The sequence below is a fragment of the Ochotona curzoniae genome, unplaced genomic scaffold (genome assembly GCF_017591425.1).
Source record: "Ochotona curzoniae isolate NIBS_2020 unplaced genomic scaffold, NIBS_Ocur_1.0 scaffold_4505, whole genome shotgun sequence".
NCBI lineage: Eukaryota > Metazoa > Chordata > Mammalia > Lagomorpha > Ochotonidae > Ochotona > Ochotona curzoniae.
Window position 1 is genome coordinate 29349575 of NW_024467118.1, and position 25753 is coordinate 29375327.

The following is a 25753-nucleotide window of genomic DNA, read 5'->3' on the forward strand; positions in this document are numbered from 1 at the left end:
CTTTCTGCATACTATCTTTATAGAAAATACTTCTCTCAATCTGAATGAGTCAAATGACATATTATATTGACACAGAATACCATATCCTTAACTCATTGCTGTTAAACTTCAGTGATAAAGCAAACAAAATCTTTTCATTAGTGAGGTACAAGTTTTTGGTTTGAATTTCAACAATTTTCTCATAACATTTTAACAGAAATATTATATGCCCAAACAAAAGCAAATAGTAGTCCATGATACTATTAAACTAAAGGGAAACTTCTCAGGTTGGAAAACAAATTTGACAAAGATAGAATTACTTTTATTGCTATGGGAAAGAGTACTAACAACATAAAAAATTCCACTTTGTAATTTTTACCTTTTATAATGTATTACATTTTTAAAGAAACTGAAGTTCCTATGCGTGCGTGTGTGTGTGTGTGTGTGTGTGTGTGTGTGTGTGTGTGTTTCGTTCTTCAGTCCCAAAATACAACATAGCAAAGTCATTGCAGTTACCTGATCGGCACCCGTGAGATGTATGAAGCTCTCAAGAATCGATGGGCTCAGTCTGTCCATCACATCTATGGCTAATTCATCATCACCCTACAAAAAAAGATGTCTAGAAATAAGAATGTTAAAGAAAATCACCCAAACCCCTATGAGTACTATTTGCTACAAAGGGGATAGTTTAGACTCTGCCTGAAGACTTCGTTAAATAGTAAACTCAACCTACAAGGTAATAACAGAAAAAGGTAAGCTGGATAAAGAAACGGTTTTTAGTCAGTTTCAGTAGACAATGACATGAAATGCCTAAATCTTACCTTAGGTATTTCCAAAAGTGCAAACAAAGCCCGCACTTCTCTAAGGACACTGACGGCTAATCTCCTAGTGGCAGGTCGACTGCTACAGAGAATGACAAGTGCAAACCCTTCCACCACATGGAACACACTGGAATACAGGCTTCTTTCCAGAGGGGGATGCGAAGCTCCATTAGCTACACCATGCTTGAATAACAAATACAAGTTAAAGACAAAATTAAAGATAAATATAAATTTAAAAAGTAAAAAATATGTTCATAGCAAAGTTCCAGCAAAACAGTAAAAATGAATAAAGTAAACCACAGAAATTAGGGCTACAGGGTCAGCCCTGCTCAAGCCATTTAAATAATATGCAGTTTATAAAAATACAATAGGGTTCATTATAGTAAAATAGTACACCCAATGGGGGAAAAAAGCATCTCATTGGCAGTCTAAATATAAATTCTGCACCTACCTTTTATCATTCACTATTTTGTAACCTTTAAATTGACAGGTAAATCAATCTTTGTCTAAGTTTCCATATGAAAAATGAGGGGATTAGTTTCTATCTTTCAGGCTCAAAATGTGAATCAACAGCCTGGCATCACCTGGGATCTCATTAGAGACACACGCTCGGGCCCCTAGTGATTTGTATGCTCATTAAAGGTTGAGAAGCTGGGCTGGCTCAGATAGCCCAGCTCTGACGCTCCAAGGCTTTATGATTTATAATATCATCATAAGGCAACAATCTGAGCACTTGATAGGGTTAAGGAACAGATACTATATACATGAAACAGGGTCTGATGATGTGGTTAATATAGTCAAATGATACAAAGTGAAGACTCCTAAATATTATTAAAATACCATCTTTTAAAATAACTGCAGATAACCTAAACCTATAAAAATTATCATGACTCTATGCTCACTAAAAAATTATTACTGAATGAATTAGAATGGTTAGACACACAAACACATGTTTACTACATGAATTTTTATGAAAGTAAAACAATTTTTAGTGTATAAGAACATTGTCTCCATATTAAAACATCACCTGTCATTTTCAAACCACCACATACAACAAGGAATAAAAAAAGATCATTTGGTACCTGTGAGTCCTGATTTTTGTTTTGCATCTGGGCTGCTTGTTTCCACTGGTTTATTAATTGTACCAACATCTTTACAGCATTGTCAAGAAGTGTGGGATGGACATCAGTTACTTCACGAACAATAAAATAAACAAATCCTGAAAGAACATCCTCCCGCCAATCTGGAAAATCAAGCATTAATGCCTGCAGAGTATTGAAAGCCAGAGCACGCAGTTCTTCATCCATATGAATTGTGAGCCTACCAAGAACAAAATTCCATTAGAAGCCTGAAAACCTTTCCTATGGCTTTACTATCTAAAATTTAAGACTAAGAACTTACAGCGTCCCCTGCATTGCTCTGTGAGGAGACAACAGAAACCAGTGCTCACTTTTTTGCGTGCTGCACTCATCCGTGTGCTAGCCAATACTTATTTGTTTAAATTCACTTGTGATTCTATTTATTTTAGCTGATGTTTACTATAATTCAGAATAACGCTTACTGCAATTCAACTGTACTTTAGAAAAGAATACATGTTCCACTTAAAACTTCTTTTGTTATTAAAATACACATTGTTATCCTATAATCAATAAAAAGTCATGTTCAATCACCCAAGACCTTAGCGTTGCCTCACATTCGTGTAGTCCTTTATTACTTGTGGAAAGGGCCTAGTTTAATCACTCCTTACATGCTGTTGAAGCTAGTTAAATGCAATCTGTAGGACTATGAGGGAAACAGAAATCAAATTGGACTCAATTGAGGAGAAATTCTTGCAGGTGAGAGTAAACTAAAGGGTAACATCATAAATGCCGGAAGTCTCCAGTGAGAACGTGTAGACTCAATATGTAAGGCCTCAGCAAGGTTAAGGCTATGTAAGTTAGATAAAAGGCTTTAATAAAATTATCATTTAAAGACATTGGACATTATATATCAGTGAATTCACCATTACAAATGAAAGTTTCTGATTTGAGGTTTGTTTTAGCGATTGATTATAACACCAAAAGCACTAGAGCTTAGAAAGAGGAAGCTAAGATTAGCAGGTTCTGCAGATATATGATAGAATTACATGACAGGAAGCTGGAATTACCCAAGACAGAAAAGGAAAGTTCTGCACTTTAGCAAAAAGGAAATAGCACTGCCTTTACTCTGGTGAACACAGTCCTGGTCTTCACAAAGCCAACCTTCAGTCGACAATGAGATGGAAGAGAAAATGTATGATAGCTAGGCAGATTCGGAAGTAAGCACAAAGAGGCAGCGCATTAGAAATAAGCAGGGCCAGATGATTAAGGATGTTCAGCCCACAATCGTGTCCGTGAAGATGGCACCAGGGAGATACAGTGGGAGAGAAGCATGTCGGAATTCCATGAGGTTGACTTCAAATTTCTTCCAGCATCTCTTAAAACTATACATATATAAAAGTAAGTAGAATACCTCTCTGCAATTCAGGATATAAATGCTGGACTTAACTACCTGTTGCGTAGAGAACAACATAGGCTGGCTACTAAACACATTTCATCAGAGAGCGCATGTCTACAAATTCATCATGCACTTTTTCCTCTGCAATGTATTAGCTAGTAAACAGATGTCAAAGGGCAAAAACAGGTAAATAAAAAAAGGAAACTGTCATTCTCTGTTTAGGTGTTGGCTCTTTTACTACTAAGCCGCCCTGGTGCCGTTTGTTGCAGGCGGCATCATCCTGGAGGGGATACGGAGTGACTACCCACACACGTGGCGCGGAGCTTAGTTGAGTAGGGCAATGGGAGCAAAATCGAACAGCAGTTTGCTGCTCTCCCAAAGTTTATGATTAATATTTCTAATTTGATGTTGGCTTCAACTTTTGTAAGCTGTACATTCTATTTCACAGAGAAATTTAAGAGGCCTAGTGAGAAAGGGATAAACTTATTTATCAGACTAATGACTCCAAGCAATTCTCTTCTCCCCTTGTAACAGTTCTTGAAGGACACAGCTACCACCCCATCTCTGCATACAACCTAGAACAGTTCAGGGTAAGGTGCTTTATAGCTGTATGAAACGCTTGTGGCTTTCGAGAAGGGGGTATAAAGGATTCCTGGAGCAGTCTGTTAATTAATCACTGTGAATTTAACTCAGGCCTTAGTGATTAATGTTTGGCAAATATCTTTCCAACACAATCAAGTGCTGCCTTTCCATCACAGTTGCTGAACTTGTCATCTAGCACAGGGGCTGACAAACTGGCTCAGAGGCTGAATCCTCCCATATGCCTGAAGGGATGCAGTGATGCAGTTACTTTTGTGTTGCTTCAACATACTTCAATGAGGCGGTAAGAATCTGTGACGGAGACCTAAAATATTGCCTATCTGGACCTACAAAAAATTTTTTTTCTTGACTCCTTACTTAGGAAATCCCTAATGGCATCAGCAAAGCAGTTTTCAGTAAGCCTCAGCCTCAATTATTTGGCATTTAAGTTTGGGTGATGTGTTACTCATTCATTTTGTAGTTACGGCACGCCCAGTAGAGCAAACAGAAAAAATATCAACCAACCAACCAACCAACAAACAAAACACTACAGTGCCCCGACAGTGCAGCTTCTATCACAACAGAAAGTAATGAAAATAAAACCCTAAACGTTAGAGAACCGACTACAGGGGGAGATGCAGTCGTTAATGGTCCAGTTGGGTATCATCTTGCACTGATAATGCCATAGGTTAAAAAGACAAAGTGTAACAGTAATGCTTCAAGCTCTTATTATACAGGATGACAGGAAACTAAAACAGAATTGTATAGTATCTAGAAGAAATTTAGAATTTAAAAATGCATAAAGATTCTACCTGCAAGCACCTGTACCCATGAGTGCTGGTTCATGTCCCAGCTGCTCCACTTCCCATCCACCTCCCTCTTTATGCCCTGGGAAAGCAGTGGAGAATGCCCCGAGTCTTTGGTTTCCTGTACCCACAAGGAAACCCAGAGGAAGCTCCAGGTTTCAGTTCGACTCAGCTCTGGCCATTGAGGCCATTTGAGAAGTGAACCAGCAACGGAAACCTTTCTCTCTGTGTAAATTTGGCTCTCCAATAAAAATAAATACATAAATCTTGTTTAAAAAACCACTTAAGGAGTCAAGATGGGAGTTTAGAAAGTAAATCAAATTAAGGACTTGAAATGCATCATTACTGCCCCTTTCTCTATACATACGTTTGAGAAACACAGAAAGAACTCCCATCCACAGATTCAGTTCTCAAACAACCGGGCTGGACAAATGCTGAAGCCGGGAGCCAAGAACTGAATGCAGCTCACCCATGTGGGAGGAAGGAATGCAACCACCTGAGCGATCGCCACCCTCTCCCAAGGTTTATATTAGGGGCAAGCTGGAGTCGGCAGCCAGAGACAGGTTTTAAACACAGGTACTCTAATTCAGGGACCTGGACATCACAACTGGCAGCTTAATCCCTAGGCTAAATGCTCTCCCCAAATTCAGCCTTTTTGGTGAATATAGTAAGAGATATAGTTGAAATGTAAGCTGATACAAAGGCATAAGAAATTACATAGCAGGGCCCGGCGCAGTGGCGCAAGTGGTTAAAGGTCCTCGCCTTGCACACCCGGGATCCCATATGGGTGCCGGTTCTAATCCCGGCGGCCCCGCTTCCCTTCCAGCTCCCTGCCTGTGGCCTGGGAAAGCAGTCGAGGACGGCCCAAAGCTTTGGGACCCTGCACCTGCGTGGGAGACCTGGAAGAGGCGCCTGGCTTCGGATCGGCATAGTATCGGCCCGTTGCGCTCACTTGGGGAGTGAATCATCGGACGGAAGAATCTTCCTCTCTGTCTCTCCTCTCTGTATATCCGCCTTTCCAATAAAAAAATAATAAAAATAAATCTTTAAAAAAAAAAAAAGAAATTACATAGCAAACAGTAACTCTTACCTTGCTAATAATTCAATGAGATCAGTTCTGCTCATACCATCAGGAATCAATCTTGGAATAGCAGCAATGCAAGTTCTAAACAAATCAATTTTGGGTTTCCTTTCTCCCCTGAAAAATATATCACAATAAGACTTGATAAGAAGTTAGTTACAAATGCTAGACAATAGACCCAAACTTTCACCGCCTGGGAGACCCGGAAGAAGCTCCTGGCTTCAGATTGGCTCAGCTCTGGCCATCACGGCCACTTGAGGAGTGAATCGACGGATGGCAGATCTTCTTTGTCTCTCTTCCTCTCTGTATATCTGACTTTCAATAAAAATAAATAAATCTTCAAAAATAAATAACATTGATTTTAAATACTGAACAATTAGTGATTATTGGGGGGGCTATAAAATTAAACAATTTTTTTCCCACTTAATTTGGTATGCCACGTGGGTCTTTTTCATATATTGCTGTTGGTTTTACTTATTCTTATTTTGTGTGTAACACAGATATGAGGATACTTCAAAGAGATCATGGAAAAACACAAATGAGAAATTTAAAATTTTATTTTAAAGATTTATGCATTTGAAAAGCAGAGTGACAGAGGGATAGAGGCAGCAGTCATGGCTGGGCCCGGCCAACACCAGGAGCCAGGACTCGTGTGGCTCTTTCCTGTGGATTCGGGGAAACCGAGTGCTTCTGCCATCCCCTGTGCCTCCCAAGAGCACCAGAAGGAGCAGGACTCAGGGTCAGGTATTCCAGTGTGCAATGCGGGCATCTCACGCAGTGCATGAATCCACTACACCACCATCCCCAGGGAAGTTAAAAATCTGTACATAGTTTTTTCATCATATGCAATATCCATGTACATTTTGGGGATCCCTCTATTAGGCATGGATTTCAGAAGTTATTATACCAAAATGAGCTTACCTTTGAATTCCACTTTCCTCAAGTATTTTGAATTACCCTCACTTACATAATTCTATTTTATTCTAGCAATTATTGCTGCTGTTATTAAATTGAATTGCTGAATAGCTATTCCACAATTTTATTTAAGTATCTAGTCCCTTATGATACCAGTCCCCAACAGCACAATTCTAATTTTAGTTGGCACGCATCATCTGCAAGTGTCAGCATATACAAACTTTTCCTGTTGGTCCTTTATTCCATAAAACACTGTGAGAGTCATAGATTCCATTGTGATCAGTGCCTGATCACATTATTTTCTTCAATAATGTGATGCGCGTTTCGCGTCCCTGCGTATCTGTTGTTTGCTTCAGACACAAGATGTGCAACTGCACCGCCTGCCCGTCTCCTACTGACAAATCACAAGAGGGAACTGCCTAACAAACTTGGTAGTATGGAAAGTAAAAGAAAGGAAAAGGGACATCATTATGTGTGAATTCTTACAACTTCAGGTTGCCTCAGTGTCAATTTTACACGTTTAACTTTTCATACCGGAAGCATAGCTTAGTCAGCCTTGACTGATTTTAGTTCTACCTACTGCCCACCCCACCATTCTGCCTCATCCAGATGCCTGCATAATCTTCTCTTGGTGACAGTCTCCCATGCTACATGCAGCTACCAAGGCACAGGTTTCCCTTCAGCTACACTGAAGGGACTACCTTTAAGTCACAGTGCCACCTCCTGGCATTCAGGTCATTTTTGCTTTCAACCCACCTGCCTGAGGGATACCAGTTTGGGCAAGACCCTACATCTGTTAAAGGGGAGGGGGAGCAGGCACAGGTTAGGTTCCTTTCTCCCTCTTTCCAGGTGCCTCCTGATCTCTGGGTGTGTAGCTGCCAAGCATGCTGTGTATAAGTAATAAGATCTGCATTTTCAATTGGTGTGCCTAATCATTGCAGGGGTATTCTATATCTGAAAAATACAAGACTAACACAGTGGAAGTGAAATGTCAACAGATTGGTAATGGAGTCATAGAAGAAACAGCTGACTGGGTAAGGGTGGCAATGCTAATCCCATGCAAGAAGCTACATGGACAGTGAGAAGACGTGCCTAGAAGCCAGTTTAGCAACAGAAATAAGCCAAGTGGCTCTGGGAAAAGAGGAGATTCCCATGGAAGTTCTATATGCAAAAACAGTTCACATTAAAGGGACCCTCAGAGACACTAGTACACAACAATCTATACCAACTGCATATTAAGTACATGGAGAGATTGGATGTCCAATTTGGTGTTCTAAAACCTGTTACGCAAATATTAATACCCAAAAATATTTTCCACCTTACAGAGAATGAACATAGATGTCTTCTAGGGAATAAGACATACCTTTGCCATAGAATGCACCACTTTGGAGGAAACCCTGAACAATAAGGGAGAAAGATGTTATAGTGGTGAATCATGACAAGGCTGGGAGTGAGGGGATGAGGTCCCATCTCTAAGAAAATACCTCCTTCCATTTTCCCCTCTCTCTCTTCAGATTCCCAGCAGGCAAAAACAGCGGTTTGTTTTCAAGATTTTAAAAATACATATTATTTATCATAGCTCTGGAAGTCAGAGCATCTATTTGGTTCAATGAATCTGTCTGGGGTGGTACTTGGATTTCTGTATCAGTCATCAACTACGTGTAGGGCCTTGTCAAATAGGCAACAAGCTGCACTAGGACCCAGTGTGACTCCTACTATCTATGTAAGCTTGACAGCCCTTTAAAGAATAAAAATTGAGTGATATGGAAAAAAAGAAACCACTGCACTAAAAATTGCAGCAGATGGGCTATGGGCGAACTCCAGATGGAAAAATAATGAGACAGGTAAGCAAGACTCAACCATCTGCACTCTTTCATAAAAACTGAAGTAGCAGAGAAGGTAAATAATTTACTACATACGTAATCATATCTTCAGGTTCCTTGTTAGACATCTGCACACTAGTCATACACATTGGTCTCCCAACTTCTTTGTCCAGATGTCGGAGGATGCTATCCAATGCTTTCCTTACTTGAGGGTAGTAAACTGACATTCCTGGAGGGGGAAAAAACCCTCAGTTATAAAATGTTAGCAGTGAGACGAATATCTAGTTGCTTTCTATAATAAAAGTCTATTCATTTTTAAATGCCATCAGCATGTCATTCTCACATAAGGAGCTGTGCTGTATTACTCTCCCATATGATTAGCTTCAGGATAGCACAGTAATTGTGCAAAAATTATATTGGGAACTAAAATTAATCTGAAGACAGAAAAGAATGCAATAAAAATGTGAGAAGACAATGGTTTACCAGAAGACTCTTAATATGAACAATTACACATGATCAGAAATACACTCATTTGACATTGCTCTACACACTAAAACAACTGCATTAGGCAAATACATATAATTTCTATTTAATTGCAACTTTCATAAAACAGCTCTAGAGTTGATTGATTACAGAGAAATGATACTCGCTGATACCAACCGATGACTTTTGCTTCTTCATCTGTCAGGGTTTTGTTGAGAAAAATTTTCTTGACCCGGAGAGTGTTTCCTGAGGGCAGAATAACTCCCGTGGTTGGCATGGGTGGCTCCCCATCTTTCTGCTGCAAACTGTCTGCTATCACGAGGAAGACTCTAAGGCCTATGTTCATTCTCTTCAGAGGAAGAAATCAGAATTACCTTTTTCAGTGTCAGAAATACCTCATCTGCTAACATTGTGGGATTGGGGGGATGGAAGGAAGATTAACCTTCTTGGCCAACACGTGTAACCAGGCTTTACAGATTGCTTTCCTGTTAAATTCCCACATTCGGCCCAAGCCCTCTGGATTGTATCCAATCTCTTCCATTCTACAACAATGAGCCATTCTCCCCTTAACCTCTCTCTCTAAGCATATGCCTTATCATCTACTCACAGCAAGACAAAAAAAAAATCACCAACCTTGCCCAGTCTCTATGAATTAAGCTGGTCTACATTTATCTGCACCTCTTCCTTTTGCTTTGTTATAGCCTAGGGTGTGATGGTCTCCCTAACAAAAATCCCATCTGTTCTTGTATTTTTCTGGAACATTATATAATCAATTAATCTCTTCCCCTTTCACATCTTTAACATTTCATTTTCACTGGAACACACCCCAATTCTCTTAACTATAATCAACTATTTTAATGGAAGAAACCCTCCACATGGCACCTGTCTGCACTAACTCTCACTCCTCCTGTTGCTCAGGCTTGCGGGGGTGGGGGAGTCTTTTTGCAGTATCCTATTGGTTTTTCAGCAGTATGGCCACTGAAACACTGCCTTCCTTGGAAATTCTGTGTCATATTTGGCTGTCATCCGTACCCACATTTTAGGCTTACCTTTCATGACCTATATTAAATGTCTCAATGAATGGTCCTTCTAGGCTGCCTTCTCCTATGTATTCTCTCCCAAAGCAAGTTCAAACATTTATACAGCTTCAATTTTGCCACCCAAAACAGATTCACAAGTTACACTTTTTAAAAGAAAGTATTATTTGAGTTTATAAATCCATGTGTCTTAACAAAATTTTAACAAAGTTCATGTACTTACTGTGTATGTAAATTTTTAAGAAAGCTACAGATTTTAAGGCTAGCCCCTCTTGTCTGCTTAGAACCCCAGATCCGTCTAGTATTTCTAACTAGAATGTCAAGAAGGTACCTCAGCTTACTCATGTCCAAACCAAACATATTATCATCTCCCAAAACTGGGTTCTTTCCCTGTGTTTCTTTTCTTAGTGGATAGTCTCTGTGCACCATCAATATCCCAGTGCAAGTTGGCATAATCTATGACCTGTATGGCTGGTCTCTAAAGTAGACTACTGCATCACAATAGGCAAAGTAGTCCACTGGGTTACGGGGGTGGGGTGGGGGGGATAAAACTTTACTTACATATTATTGTAATCTAGATAAGACTAAGCTTACTCATCATTTCATGTGATATAGTACTAGTACCCTCCCGCAGTCTAAATATCAAAGGCCACATTTTACAGTTGGAGAGCGTGTGGAAGAGGAAGAAGGAAACAGCCCAGCACAGGCAGGTGGACAGAGGCTGCCTCACTGGCACGTTCTGTTATAGCACTCTGCAACATCTGATCAGTGACTAAATGAATAATCTTCCTTGACTTTGACTAAGCCATGTCTCAAAACTTAAACAGATTCCTGAAAAGAGCAGAAGATAATCCTAATAAAGGAATCCCAGTGATCATCCTCCCTACCCAGCACTTACTTGAGCAAGATAACTCCCTTTCAGAAGTAAGCTCAACCAGTGGAGAGAATATCTTTTTAAAATGGATAGTTAGGAAAATGTTTTCAGTTTTACCATTTTTATTGCTTCCAGCATGGCAAGCATGTTGCCTACAGAAAGTTCTATTTCCCTACTTCAGAAATGCAGAAATAATTACTAACCTGTTTCAAAACTCCTTCAAATGAAAATCTTAAATATTTCTCCACCATTTTTTTAACCACATAAACATATGTTTTAGGATTTATTTATATATAATAAAGACCAGCAAAAGACTCTCCTTGTGCTTTTCTAAAATCTCAAATGTCACTACATTCCATAAGCAATTACTAAGATGCTCTGAAATATTCTGAAAAGGTAATGTCTGAAGAGCAAATTACAGTTTACCTGAGAATGACAGGGCCACACAACTAGAATAAACATCGTAGTTAATAAACACTGTAGAACTAGAACTAGAAACATTGTAGAATAAACACTGTAGTAAAGTACAGCTAGAATTTGGATTTAAGAGTTCTGATCCAGGAACTATCCTCAAAAATTAAAGAACATATGGAAACATATTATTAAATTATAAATAATACATTTTACCTCTGGATTAATGGTGAAAGTTTTAGCTGATTTTCCAACACTAAGAAGATCAAATATGATTTCTTTCATTGCAAAATCCAAACGTTCCTAGGAAAAACAAAGCAATTAGTAAATTTTTAAACTTGTTATTGTATGTCAGGTATAATACTAAGAATTACACATATAATGCTAACAACACAAGTTTGTGTCCTGAGAGGTACAGAAATCTAGCTGAAAAAAAAATTTCATGAATTAAAACATGCCTTTTCTCTATATATACATATTTTTTTTTTTTACCAGATAACACCCAAATATACAGGGTAACATTCAAAAAATTTTTTCTTGAGAGGCAATGTGACAGAGAGGTGGGGAGAGAAATGGGTGACTCACTCCACAAACACCTACCACAGACAGGGCTGCATCAGGCCAAAGACTGGAGCCAGAAACTCAATGTGCGTCTCCCACATCTGAGTCAGGAATCCAAGCACTTTGTACATTATCTGCTATTTCCAAGGATGTACATTTTTTTTCCAAAGTTTTTCTTTTTATTTATTTGTTTTTTATATATAAGGGTATTTTACTTATTTGAAAGGTAGAGTGACAGAGAAAGGGAGAGTGATCTTTCATCTGCTGGCTCACTTCCCAAATAACCATGATACTCAGCGGCTGGCCGGGATTAACTCCATTCAGCTCTCCCATACGGATGGCAGGGACCCAGGCACCTGGGCCATCTTCTGCTGCTTCCCCAGGTGCATTAGCAGGGAGCTGGAGTGGGAGAAGAGCAGCCAGGACTGCCACTGGGGCTCTGATAATAGGATGCTGGCAATGCGAGCAGTGGGCAGTGGCTTAACCTGATTGGTCCTGTTTTTATTTTTAATGTGCTTATTTATTTGAAAGGCACAGAGACAGAGATCTTGCATTCACTGGTTTAGTCCGCAAATGCCTGCATTAGCCAAGGCTGGGTTAGGCTGAAGTTGGGAGCCTGGAATTCAGTCTGGGTTTCTGACCTGGTGTAAAAAGATTTTGACATCTATGCTTTTTTTTTTTTTTGCATAATACACATTTTCCACAAGATGTCCAAAAGGCCCTGTATGGATAGATTTCAAAGTTTTTGTCCCCAAGTCAACTTTCAATTCATTCATGAATTCTGCATTTTCCTATGCTCATAGGTACATATGACTGTATTATGAGTAAATGCACTCACCTGAGCAATGAACTGAATGATCTTCACAAATATGTTGAGAGGTGTGTCACGAGGAACCACACTTCGGGAGCCTTTTGGAAAAAGTGCTGACACTATGCTCATAAGACGACTACAGGAAAAATGATTAATCATAGTGAGAGTAAGACATTTATATTGGCCAAAAGCTTCTTTTCTATTCTGCATAATAGGTCAGGAGAATTATATTGTTACAATAGATATTTTAGAAATCTAACTAAAATTCCATTAATGTGAATTGTCAGGGAATATTTTAAATACAAAACAAAGGCACTCACCTTTGAGTTACAGTGTTGCTTTCACATTTTATTCTAATTACATAAACCCACAACAATCTATACAAGGATTCCAGTGCAACTCGAGACATTTTCGGATCTTTATTCTGTTTAAAGACAAGAGAGAAAAAAATAAACGTATTAAAAATGCTTGGCATCATTTGAAATCAGATACATTCCTAATAACTAACAGCCTTCATCCATCTTTTGTGTATTAATCTAAAACAGGTGTTAATATGCAGGCACATTTCTTTTAAGTGTCGAGTCCAAAGTCTGTGGGAAATTGTGGGAAATGCCCATTTCTTTTTTAATCATCTCATTTGTCCACAAACTTCTTGAATCCCTACTGATAGCTTATATAAAAGTCACCTAAGGAAATTCTGAGTCCTCCTTTTTTCTTTACTAATATAGAAATATAGAAATATTTTAATCTTTCCAGGAGTCTAAAATAATATATGTAGTATACATACATATATATATATATACACACACACATTAGTTTACTTAATACTTCATTTAATACGGTTGGAGAGGTCTTTAAAAAGTTCAAGGAAAATACACATTTTGAAAAAAACATGCATGGATTTCAAAAGGTTTTTGCATCAAAATATTGATCTCTATTATATCATGAACTTCCGAAGTGTCCTGTGTTGACATAAAGACAGATTAGAATAATTCACATGCAGCCCAGAGGCAGGAAGAAAAAGGAAAACATTAGCAGAATTACACTCATGTGCCTTCATGAAGTAAAGCAAAGTAGTCCTGAGTATGCACCCTTATGAAACATAAAGAGTCAAGCACATGGACTCATAGAAACAAAGTGGGCGCTGGTGTCACATGTAAAGCCTTGACCCTGGACACTGGTTACAATGCAAACATGTCCTCATTTCCACAAGGGAGAAATCATGGCACCTGCCTCACAGATGAAGGACGCAAGTATCTGTGGATCACTTGGAGCAGTGCCTTGCACATGTTCAGTGGTCTAGTAAGTGTCATGTGTAATTCCTTTAAGTTTAGAATCAGAACATTAATGTACTTATTATTTATTACATTAAAATCAGGCAATTATTACATATTAATTACAATTTGAGCAGCAAATTCTTTCATTCTAGCTATAACAAGAATTGACGTTCTTAAATGACCATAATCATGTCATGAGCTTTAACTCTGAATTTTGCAAATGTAGCTAATCATGGTCTTTATTTAAAAAAAATACTCATTATACATCTGTTGATTGGTTGTAAGACACCAAATTATTATATAAATTTTTGGTTTGCAAGATATGATTATTAAACACTATATATATGGCGATTTACAAATATTTTCTAAAATATATTTTAGAATATTTTATGCATCTTTCTTTACGATATATATTAATGGACATTATATGATTAAAAGCAATGCAAAACAGCAAACGATTTTTTTCCTAAAAAAGATATATCTGATAAAAAATGTACTTATATAGAGATTTAGCAGGATGAACAATGAAAAATCAATTACTCCATTGATTATTTCCTCAAGTATCAATCACCCTCTTCATTGCCAGATCCATTAGGATTCCTAATACTAAGCATCCTCTCCAGGTAGCTTTCCATTGCCAATACACTAAAGTAACATAGAATGTATGTGTGCTGCATGTTTAATCAAGTTTTTGTACTAACTTAACTTTCAATTATTTAATTTATCAGACATCAAGTCACAACTGGAGTCTGGAATTGCGAAGATAAAGACGGATGAAGAGACAGAGAGAGGACTCTCTGAGCAGGAGGATACCCTGTTTGAGATGGTCACTGTGTACTTACATTGTGATCCAAGAGTACTTCAAAAGATTTGTGGGAAAATGAAATTAAAGATAAGCTTATCTGGTGCAGAAATTTTGAAACCCATGTTTTTTCTTTTGCATGAAATACATTTTCCACAAACCTTTTCAAGACCCTCTATAATAATTGTCCAAGCCCACAGAATGCACGGCAACCAGATGAACCCTTTGGGTAGCAATGCTGGTTCAGCCATTGTAGCAAATGCAGCACTCTGGTAGGGGATGTTGAGATGTGGGAGGCTGTGTGTGAGGGGCATCCTCTAATTTTATTAGTGAACCTAAAAGTACTACAAGATAAAGTCTTTAAAAACTTGCTTCAATTGGTTTTGTGAGCATACAACTTTGCATCAAAATGTTAAGATATCAAGAAAAATTATACATCAAAAATACTGAAATTCTATTTTACACAGCAACTTTTCCTAAGTAAGTGCCTACATGATCATATATGACCTTCAGTATCAATCGTCTTATATTTTTCTTCAATTTTTTCTGCAGTGAACTTACAAAATTTTGTTTAAAATCCAAATCAATAGGATAAATGTTTAAAAAACTCCCTCATCAAAATTATATTGAAAACCTGTAATTGTCTCCTTCATTGGAAAAGGCTTTGGATGTGTTTTGGTAAAAAAAAAAAAAAAAATTAGCATTCAGTATCATTTCTATTTCTTATATTCCTCTTAGGCCTCATTAATACTAAATCTTCTGCCTTTCAAATGAAATAAAACTGAATTTTTTTTTTTTAATTTTGAACCTTCTGAAGAATGCAGTTGCTGTGGGCTATCCCTCTTTTATAATACTAGAAGCATATCTGAATGAATGCATGCAGTGCAACAATTGGCAAAGGAAAAAACTGGTCACACTTACAGGAAACAAAGTAGTATTTAACTCTGTGAGGTCAACCCAACTCACCTGGAGTGTTTCTATCTGTTTTCTGATACTGTTGTTAGATGGCATCTAAATAAAGCAATGTGAGACAGCAAACATAAACATGAGATGCAGCACATGCATGTTAGATGAAAATAAGCACAACACAAGACAGGTCTTCACCAAGGTCTCTATTGAGGAGAAATTTGAAATGTCCAAGACAGTGGCCAGAAACATTAAGTAAAGGACAAATCCCACAATTTGGAGAACATGGGACATGCCTACAGTACTCCAACTGGAAAAAAAAAGTTAAATTTCCAAGACTCTAATTCTTTCTCTAAAAGAGTTGCTTGTGAACTGTAAGAAATGTAATTTTTTTAAAAGAAAATAAGCATAGTGTATATGGAAAAAATATTTACATTTCTTGTGTGTGATGTTTACTGTTATTATCCTTCTGATAATACTGTTGAAAATTCTTCAGAAACTTTAGATCTTTTTTCCAAATAAATTCCCAAACTGATATAAAAATAAAAAATGTTAAACTACCAAATTCTAAATTTAAAAATTTACTACTTCATTGAAAATAAAGGGAGACTTTCTCACATGATACTTATGGGTATAAAGGAATAAAAGCCCATATTTCATGGTTACCAACTTAGAAAGCTGGTATGGCAATTTCTTAAAAGCTGCAGTATCTTAGAGTGTCTTGAGAATTCATCATATTTATTCTTATGGTTCCAGAGAATAACAGCTTTAATTTTACAGAATTATAACCAAAAATGTTTTCTGAAAATATTCAGTGTAGCAACATTCCTTACAATCCATTCCAAGGCAGAATGATGGGCCAGAATTATATAAATGAACGAATCTGGAAGCAACTCTATTTCTATAACTACTGGCTCCTTAAATGTTGGTTGCTTATTCTTTTCACCCTCAGACATGGTGAAAATTAAATTAGAGATAATTTAGAGAATATAACACAAATAAATATTTAGAGAATCTTCCTAGTATCTACTAAATTTTAATAAAAAGACATCATAATAAATGGGTCTAATAAATGGAAAAATATTTCAGATTTTTCCTGAAACCTAGAAAGTACATGAATTTCATAAAAGAATCAATTTAGGTAAAACTACCTCTTGAGTCTATAGTATCCATATGCTCATATTAAACAGATAAGTGTGTAACTGTTACAGGAGATAACTAGAATATTTTGCCTGAGAATGGCTGATGTCTTAGCTCAACTATGTAAAATAGCCACATTATCTAAAACTTGACAGGAGAAATTGATATAATTTCTGCTGAATAGAGCCTTAATGTAAGTTAAGGGTTAATGCCAAGACAATTATACTCCAACTACTCATGCTAAGTGGCTCTTATCTCCTTTAGACTGGCAGGTTGACATAGCCATTAATGAAAATGGACAATATGTCAGAAATATTTAACAGGAGGGAAGGGTTCAAAGAAAACAAAGCATTTTAAATTAAAGCCGTAAGACCACAAAAAAAAGTTAAGGTACTGCGAAAGTATTGCAAATATGTTAGGTGAAAACGTATATATATATATAAAAAAAATTCCAACAAGCAACAGAAAAGTATGAACTGTCATGGGACAAAGCAACCTTCTGAAAACGCTTAAATGCAGGCCTCAACAATATCCTATTTTAAGTATGAGAATCATACAACTCAGAAATTGATGAATTCCCTTTTGGTATGTATACCTATATAAATTATCAAAATACAGAAACCAGTATAATATCATTTGTTAAATACAATTTGTTTCTTGGTTGCATGACAGAGTTTTATCAGCATGATTTGCTCCTAGGAATTTTCATAACTAAAGCAGAGTGTATATCAATTCTCATTTAAGCATGAGTACTGTCTATATATATATCTAGGAGGAAAAACATTTTCCCAAGACTCATAAATATTCTCTATGAACCTTAATAGTAAACCAAATATTCGAAAATATTAGCCCAAATCATGAGAAATATTTATAGGATAACATCCTACGGATCATTCCTGAAGTAGGAAGGAGAAACCAGTTCTATCAGATCATTACAACGGACACAGGTTACATAATATATTCATGCCTCAGCTATATTATCTTCAAAATATAAAGTTTTCAGTCTCAAATACAACAAAGTAAAAACAAGAAATGAAATGTCATGTCTACAAATGTTTGTTTCTTGTAAGTAAATATTCAAATAGACTCATATAACTATGTTTGAACATCAAAAGAATATTCAAACGGAGCTTCCTTGAGACATGCAAATGAGGATTCCACATTCTGGGCCCCAGTATGTGTTCCACTCAGGAAGGGAAAAACAAAAGAGTATTCTGCTAGCATAGCATTCGAAGAAGAAAAGAACTCTTCCATCTCTCTCAGTTATGTTCACAAAACAGACTGAAGATGGATGCGCTAAGCAGCTGTTACTAAGAAATGGCCCTTCACCTGAGTGCTGGTCATCTCTGGGCCTCGGCCATCTTTGTGCATCCAGGACTCTGCTTTGAGGGTTGGCTAGGCTTACTTTCATAATGTGTTTTTAGAGATATTTTATTGTCAAAAGCTTTTTCTCATATTGCTTAGACTTGACATTACAGAGTTTGCTCTAAACAAAAGTATTGGAAGAGTTTTATTAAATAAATACCCTGCAATTCTGTTGAATTAAGAGTTCCATCTACAAATCACATTCAATCTGTTAGAAACTAACTACGAAATTTTAAAAAGCAGATATTTCCAGACCTAAGACAATACAAGTAATCATGGAGAATATACAATTTTGTATTAATACAAGGTAAATTCTCAGATTAAGGCTTTAAACTAGTCTACACATGAGTCCTTTGAGAAGAAATAAACACAGCAAATGGAGCAAAGTATTACCATTCAAATGTAGCACAGGTAATGAGTTTTATTACACGCTGTTCAATATATGCGCATAAATGAATAAATCACCAGCAGTAATTATAGGTCAGGAACATGATTACTTCTTACCTTTAAATGTGACAAACAGTTTTGTAGGAAAATATGCCAGTTATTTAAAAAAAACTGCTTTTGACTGACGCATAAAAGGCAGGTAATTAGCGGATATAAAGCCTATAAGAGATAGAGAAAAAAGAAAATTATATATGGAAAAGTGCTAGACTGGTAAGTTTATACTTCACTGAGTTTCAGAAATGAACAAGCGAACCAAAGAAAAAAAAGTTTAATCCATTTGTAATAAGAAATAAAATCTAACAGAGGACAATGGATGAATTTCCTTTAAGAAAAGTCCGATAAGCCATCATGCTGAATCAGAGCACGCTTTTCCCTCATCTACCACTGTGCTTTGAACCCAGGCTCTGGGATCACAGAGCAGTCTGCCATTCATGCTTCCTCTCTGTTTCTCTTTCTCTCTGTATATCTGATTTTCCAATAAAAATAAATAAATCTTTAAAATTTATGGGGTGGGCATTTGGTGTAGCTGTTAAGATACAAACTGACATGCCCACATCCCATACTGGGGTCCAGCTCTGCTCCCATTCCAACTTCAAGCTACTGCACACCCAGGAAGGTACCAGCTAATGGCTCAAACAGTGGGATCTCTGTCTGTCACATAATAGCTATGGACTGAATTCCAAGCTTCTGGCTTGAGCTAGGACACTTAGGAGGTGAGCCAGAAAACAGGGGCCCTCATTGTTTCTTTCCATCTCTCAGAAAAAGTAAGTAATTTTCACACAACTAATTATAAATGAAAAAACAATGGCACCTATAGCAAAAATGTAAACTTGTATTCCATTTATATTTTAATACATAATTTAATGCACTTGTCAAGAGATAAAACACCTAGAAGGAAGTCTGAAAACTCATTTAAATACAGAGCTAGTAAAACTAAGAACAGCAGGCATAAAATATAGCAAGAGAAGCTGCCATATGTAAAATCTTTCATTGCATTATTCTATTTCTGGGCATTTATCATTTCAAATTTCCTAATTCTCCTAAATCCCTACTAAATTAAAAATACTAAAAATGAATTAAATATGTAAAGTTTTGAAATGTTTCTCAGTACCAGTGAATGCTTCTTTCTGGAGCTCAGTTCAAAAGTAGTCTGATACAGCATCTCCACAAAATTTTTCAAACAAGGAACATTCACTTCATTTTTAACAGCCTAGATAAAAAGATAATGCAAACAGAAAGACAATGGTCACAGACATGAAGCCATACATGATTACAAAGTGTTCTATAAGGTTTAAAAAGGGTTAATAATTCACAGAGGTTCTCCCTGAAGTGTTATAATGTGCCATATGACCAAACCAAGCCTTAAGTCAATAAGCCTTAAATCAACCTGGCTCCAGTCCTGAGAGAACAGAGAATTCAAGCAAGTGAGCAGGCAATGAGTACACAGAATAATAGGTGTTCTGAGTGCAAACTCTGCTCTTGGAGCCCTCAGAAGAGGCCCCTAGCAAAACTCCCAAAGAAGTAACATCTAAGGTCATCCTTGCCTAAATTACCAAAAACCCTGCAAAAGCCTCCCTTCTAACCTCTGCTGCCTTGTCTCCAACTACTGCGTCCCTGTGCTGGCTCCCTTGGGGGCCTTAGAACACATCAAAGAATGCTCATCCTTCTTCTGCCTTTAAAGCTCATTCTCCTGAGACAGCCTCTCACATTCGTCTCATTTTTGCCAACTGTCTCCATTTCTTTAAAGTGAAGGCCTTTGCTAATCACATTCCTTATAACATACTGAAGCCTCCAACACTCCAGCAATGCTCATCCCCTCTCTCCCGAGGATAGGTCTTGGCAGCACAGTACTTTCTGCACTTGACTCATGACATAGTTTATATAGCCCTTGCTGCTCTGCTGCCTATGTAGCACAGGTCTATTTTGTACTCCTTGTGCACAGGCGAGGGATGACACACAGATTACATGTGAGTGTATAATGAATGGAGGGCAAGGAATGTTCCAGGCAGAAGGAACTACCAGTGGGTGTGGAGGTTTGCTGTTAGAGGTGGAACTGTGTCACCCCACGAAACTGTTACGTTGAAGTCCTGACCCCACGTACCTCAGAATATGACTTTCTCTGGAAACAGTTCATGGAAAATTAAGGTAGGGTAAGGGGTTGGTGAACACAAGAAAAATGTCACATAAAAGTGGAGACAGAAATCAAGGGGATGCTGCTACGGATCCAGAACACCAGAATTCCATGAAACCACGTGAATATGATCTTGCTGACAGCCCTCAGAACACTTTGACTTCAGAGTTCTAGCCTCCCTAACTATGTCGCATAACTTGAGATGCTAACTTTCTGTTGTTAAATCAATCAACCTAGGGGGCTTTATTTCGGCAGGGGTAGCAAACTAATATACAAGAACACAAAAGCAAGCATGGCATAAAAGCATTCAGCAATTCAGTGATATGCACCATTGTCAAGAGATGTTCTTCCTACAAATGATTCCTTTAGATGAATTGCCTCAAAAATTGCAAACGGGGTCCCAGGCTGTGGAACATTCAGCTAAGCTGTGGGCACTCCATATTGAAGTGTTTGAATCCTGGCTGCTCTACTTCCAAACAAGTCACCTTTCAACTCTGAGAGGAAGATGTGCCAATGCTTGGGTCCCTGCCACCCAAGTCTAGATGGAATTCCAGGCTCCTGGATTTGGCCTGGGCCAGTTTTGCCTATTGTAACAACTTGGGGAACCAATGGATGGAAGATCTCTTTCTTTCTGCCTCTCCCTTTTGGTCTGTTGCTCTTATTTTCAAATACAAAAAATAAATTAAAAAAATTAAAATCCTATAACCTAATTCCAGCTGGACATTTGACCAAAACAGATGATCAGACAAGGGAGAAAGCAGTAATGACAGTTTGTGATGGGTGAAAGAAGGAAGAGAAATTGAAGGGCATGTGCTAGTGATAACAGACCTCAGCTGACATGGTTTTACAAAAAGCCTGTTTTCAATAAAATGAATCTGATTCACATTATTCAAAACTGGAATAGGATTTATGGGACTGACTCAAGCCACTTAAAATGTAATCCATAACCTGTTTTGAAGATGTCAAATAATTATAAGAAAAATTCAAGACAGGCAAAAACAAAAGTCATGATGATTGCTGTGACACTAATATTTTTATATTTTTAACTTTCTTGCAATTTCCTACCTTTTTAAGACATTATTTAAAGGTAGGCTCTGAGTTCTATAATTCATACAGACATATCAGTGACAAATCAATGAGTCAATGCTTAAAAATGAAAACCAGAGCAGTTCAATTGTTCAACATGAAAATAAATTTCTTCATGTTTTAACATGTTAAGTAGAATGAAACATGGATAAAAAAACAAAGATAATCATATATGAAAGGAGATATAAAAACTTCCCATTGATCAAGAGAAAACAACTGCAGAGGAGTAGAAAACCAATGACAAAAGCTCTTTGACAGCTCAAACTTACTGCCTTGATAGAGTTTTGGGGAGAAGAGATGAAAATATAAGTCTGTTAGGTTCAGATGACCCATGAATGGTACAAAAACAAAAATATACTTACAGCAGCTACAGGGATAAGAATCTCCACAAATAAACCAGCAAGTGCATGTTTTATATCTTTATCCTTTACTTCTAAGAAATACTGAGCACATTCCTTGAAGGGAAGAAAGTATATTTAAATTAACAAAAAAGGAAAGGTTAAAGAATTTGGATACTATGGTAATTTGAAGTATATGTTATATTTATGAAAAACAAAAACTATATTCAAAGTATCTTCTAGTCAAAAAGGATGTGAGTCCAACTCAGCACTTGGAGTGAAAGATTAACTATGATGACACTAATGCACGTACGCTCTGTTTCTTACAAAGAGCAAGAATAGGGCCTGGCACAGTGGCCTAGAGGCTAAAGTCCTTGCCTTGAACACGTGGGGATCTCATATGGGCACCGGTTCTAATCCCGGCAGCTCCACTTCCCATCCAGCTCCCTGCTTGTGGCCTGGGAAAGCAGTCAAGGACGGCCCAAAGCTTTGGGACCCTGCACCCGTGTGGGAGACCTGGAAGAGGTTCCTCGTTTCTGACTTGAGATTGGCACAGCAATGGCCGTTGCGCTCACTTGGGGAGTGAATCACCGGATGGAAGATCTTCCTCTCTATCTCTCCTCCTCTCTGTATATCTGACTTTGCAATAAGAATAAATAATAAATCTTAAAAAAAAAAAAGAGCAAGATTAACTCCAGTTGTCGGGTTCATCTAATCTGTGCCATCCAGAAGGTACATCACCTGCATAAACTGAAAAGATGCTTCAAAATCTTCTACAGGATACATCTTCACCCGGAAGAACTTCATTCCCATTATCAAGCTGATTACACTTTGTACCACATGTGGGCTTTGTTCCTTTTGTCGCAGTTCTTTTAATTCTGTCACAAATTTCTTCCTAACAGCCTGAAACCTTAAATATAGAAAGAGTTTGATATGAATTAACATCATTAATTTCAAGCATGATTTTTAAGGTGAAATCACAATGAGTGTTACCTATTACATTCTTCCTCTGCCCTCATCAAAAATTACTGAGAGTCAAAGGGGGTTGTTCATTTATTTTATTATTACAAGTTCCTAAATGAGAAATAAGGGAATTTCTTTATTTGAAAAATGGTATCATTGTGGTATTAATTTTACAAATTAATAATCGTAAGAAAAATACAATCAAGTAACATTACCACAAAACACCTCCAAGTAAATAACAAAATATAAATATATATATATAAAAGAAAAAGTATCATTTAATATTAAATAGCTAAACATCAAACATTAACAATAACTGTGCTTGTTAGAACTCATAAAAATTGTTACATGATGACTTCAAGGACAAAGATTCCTTGTTTGTGTGTGTGTGTGTGTGTGTGCGTGTGTTTTAAGATTTATTTACTTTTATTGGGAAGTATGATTTGCAGGGAGAAGGAGAGACAGAGAGGAAAGATTCTGTCTCTTGGTTCAGTATCCCCAAGTGGCCACAAGTGGCCTAGCCAGGAGTTTCCTCCAGGTCTGCCACGCAAGTGCAGGGTACAAAAGCATTGGGCTGTCCTCTACTGCCTTTCCAGGCCACAAACAGACAACTAGATGGGAAGTGGAGCAGCAGGGATTAGAATTGGTACCCATATGGGATCCTGGCTTAACCTACCACACCAGGGCAATGGCGCAAGGGAGATATTTTATTATAAACATAGAAATATATACTTAATGGAAAGCAGTAATAAGTTATTAGCTTTACACAGAGTTAAAAAAAATTAAAAATATTTCTTGTGGAAGTGTTAAAAATAGGGAATAAGATAATACCTTGACTATTTTTGATAAATTCTAGCTGCTTTGATTCAGAAATTTATGGAAAATCCCAAATGAAAACAAGCTATGAAACTGAGGATGTGTTAGGTGCCCCTAAGGAAGGCAGACGACCTCACAATAATGCCCAGATGAAAATGGTGGATATAAAACTATCAGTAGTATAATTGTTAGTAACAAAGCATTCTTTAAGAAATGAAAATTAATGATTCATAAGACTTACTTGGATTGGGCAAGAACCCCAATCACCTCTGCATATAAATCTGCAATAATATGCACATTCCCAGTGTTGGTTCCTGAATATCTAGAACAAGAGAGCAAACATTCCATTACATTTTTCTACAAATTCATTCTTAATGAACTTGAAAAGTCCTTTATCGTGGTGTTATATAATTTTCTCTAAATAAGCATTTACAGAATAAAAACACACATATTTCACATTTTCTTTTATCTCTAGATTTTAATCTGCCACGAAATTGAACCTTCTGGCTTTTTAAAATCCAACTGACAGTGTCAAAAGACACCTTCACAAAACCTTTCTTACAAGCTTTGTGTGTGGATTCAAGAAAAACATGATCAAGAACTTCAATTAAACACCAATTATACTTATTTTGGAACTCAGAGAAAAACAACAATCCACTTACCCTTCCTTGTGTTTAAAGTGCTTAAAAGCTAAGTTCAGAACTTCATGAACTAAGGGATCAGGTACAGGATGAACGGGAATCTGTGATTAAATAAAATTATCAACAGAGTTAAAAAGGTACTGATGAGCCTTTTATGAGCATTCTCAGTACTTCAACTAGTTGACCAATTTCTAATTTTCATGATATAACCTATTACTAATCTACCTTTCCTTTTTCTGAGGATCTCATGGCTCTCCCCAAGAATCTGGTTATTTATCGAACGTAATCAACTCTACATTTGATGGTTTAGGAACCTCTTTAAATCAAAATGGACTCTTCAAAGCACTCTCAAGTAGTTCGCTATACAGAAATCAAATACAAACAGTGTGTCTCAAGCTAATATTATGATGCATTCAATCCTGAAGGCCAGGGGTCCTTTTCGAAACAAACACCTTCATTGGTGATTCTTGATGAAATAGCCTATGTAACACTTTTATCAATAAGACCAAATTATAATATAGATACTAAATAAAACCAAGAAAGCTATAAGGTAGATAGATGGGGAACCAGAGAACTGAAATCACTCGGAGATGACGAGAACAGCTCCAGAGGATGCGATATGCAGCAATGCTTTACTGGGTAACTTCTCTTATGACTCAGTGGTATGGTCCTAGCCAGGAAAACCGAATATAGCATGGCTAGAATATTTCTTTATAGTACACCAAGCTAATCAATTACTTAGAAGCAAACTATAATCAAACCTTTACACAATAAGCAAAAACATTTTCTTCATTATAAAAGCATGGGAAAACTAGAGACGTGGAACCAAAGATTCTCTTTTCACAAACTACATCAACCTGAGTACTTCTCTGCTTTCTCAAAAATATACATCACAGGTTAAGGGCCTATCATGGGCCCCGCGAGAAGGCAAGTCCCAGTATATTACGACTACAGGTTGAGTCTTGCCTTCTCATCCATTCTATCTTTCTCTAAAAGGAGCCCACCAAAATGTTTACCTCCTGAAGAGCAGGGCAGCTAAAGCAGCTAGAGTTTGAGGCAGAGATTTAAAGAAAGCAAAGTCAAGTGAGAAAAAGGAAGAAACCAAATCCCAGCAAACCAGAAGATAGATAGATAACCTTTGTATTTGCCTTGGATGGTTGTCCTGCATTTGGGCCAAATAAAACA

At 37.3% G+C, this 25753-nt stretch overlaps 1 protein-coding gene across 8 annotated transcripts in view; it reads right to left on the reverse strand.

Annotated features, from left to right (window-relative positions):
* The window catches only part of FRYL (FRY like transcription coactivator), a 229735-nt gene that overhangs the window by 69291 nt on the left and 134691 nt on the right, over window positions 1-25753 (reverse strand). For 6 of the 8 annotated variants that reach the window (XM_040966429.1, XM_040966422.1, XM_040966424.1 and 3 more), the window contains 16 exons: window positions 24590-24669; window positions 24169-24249; window positions 22890-23058; window positions 22173-22265; window positions 19705-19803; window positions 18651-18752; window positions 15702-15746; window positions 12977-13080; window positions 12684-12792; window positions 11501-11587; window positions 9140-9311; window positions 8576-8708; window positions 5751-5858; window positions 1883-2120; window positions 801-983; window positions 496-582 (listed from right to left, as the gene is read on the reverse strand). In XM_040966429.1, the coding sequence (XP_040822363.1) occupies window positions 496-582; window positions 801-983; window positions 1883-2120; window positions 5751-5858; window positions 8576-8708; window positions 9140-9311; window positions 11501-11587; window positions 12684-12792; window positions 12977-13080; window positions 15702-15746; window positions 18651-18752; window positions 19705-19803; window positions 22173-22265; window positions 22890-23058; window positions 24169-24249; window positions 24590-24669 (1890 nt within the window). The remainder of the gene's footprint in view (window positions 1-495; window positions 583-800; window positions 984-1882; window positions 2121-5750; window positions 5859-8575; window positions 8709-9139; window positions 9312-11500; window positions 11588-12683; window positions 12793-12976; window positions 13081-15701; window positions 15747-18650; window positions 18753-19704; window positions 19804-22172; window positions 22266-22889; window positions 23059-24168; window positions 24250-24589; window positions 24670-25753) is intronic. The other 2 variants (XM_040966427.1, XM_040966426.1) reach the window with 1 other exon arrangement.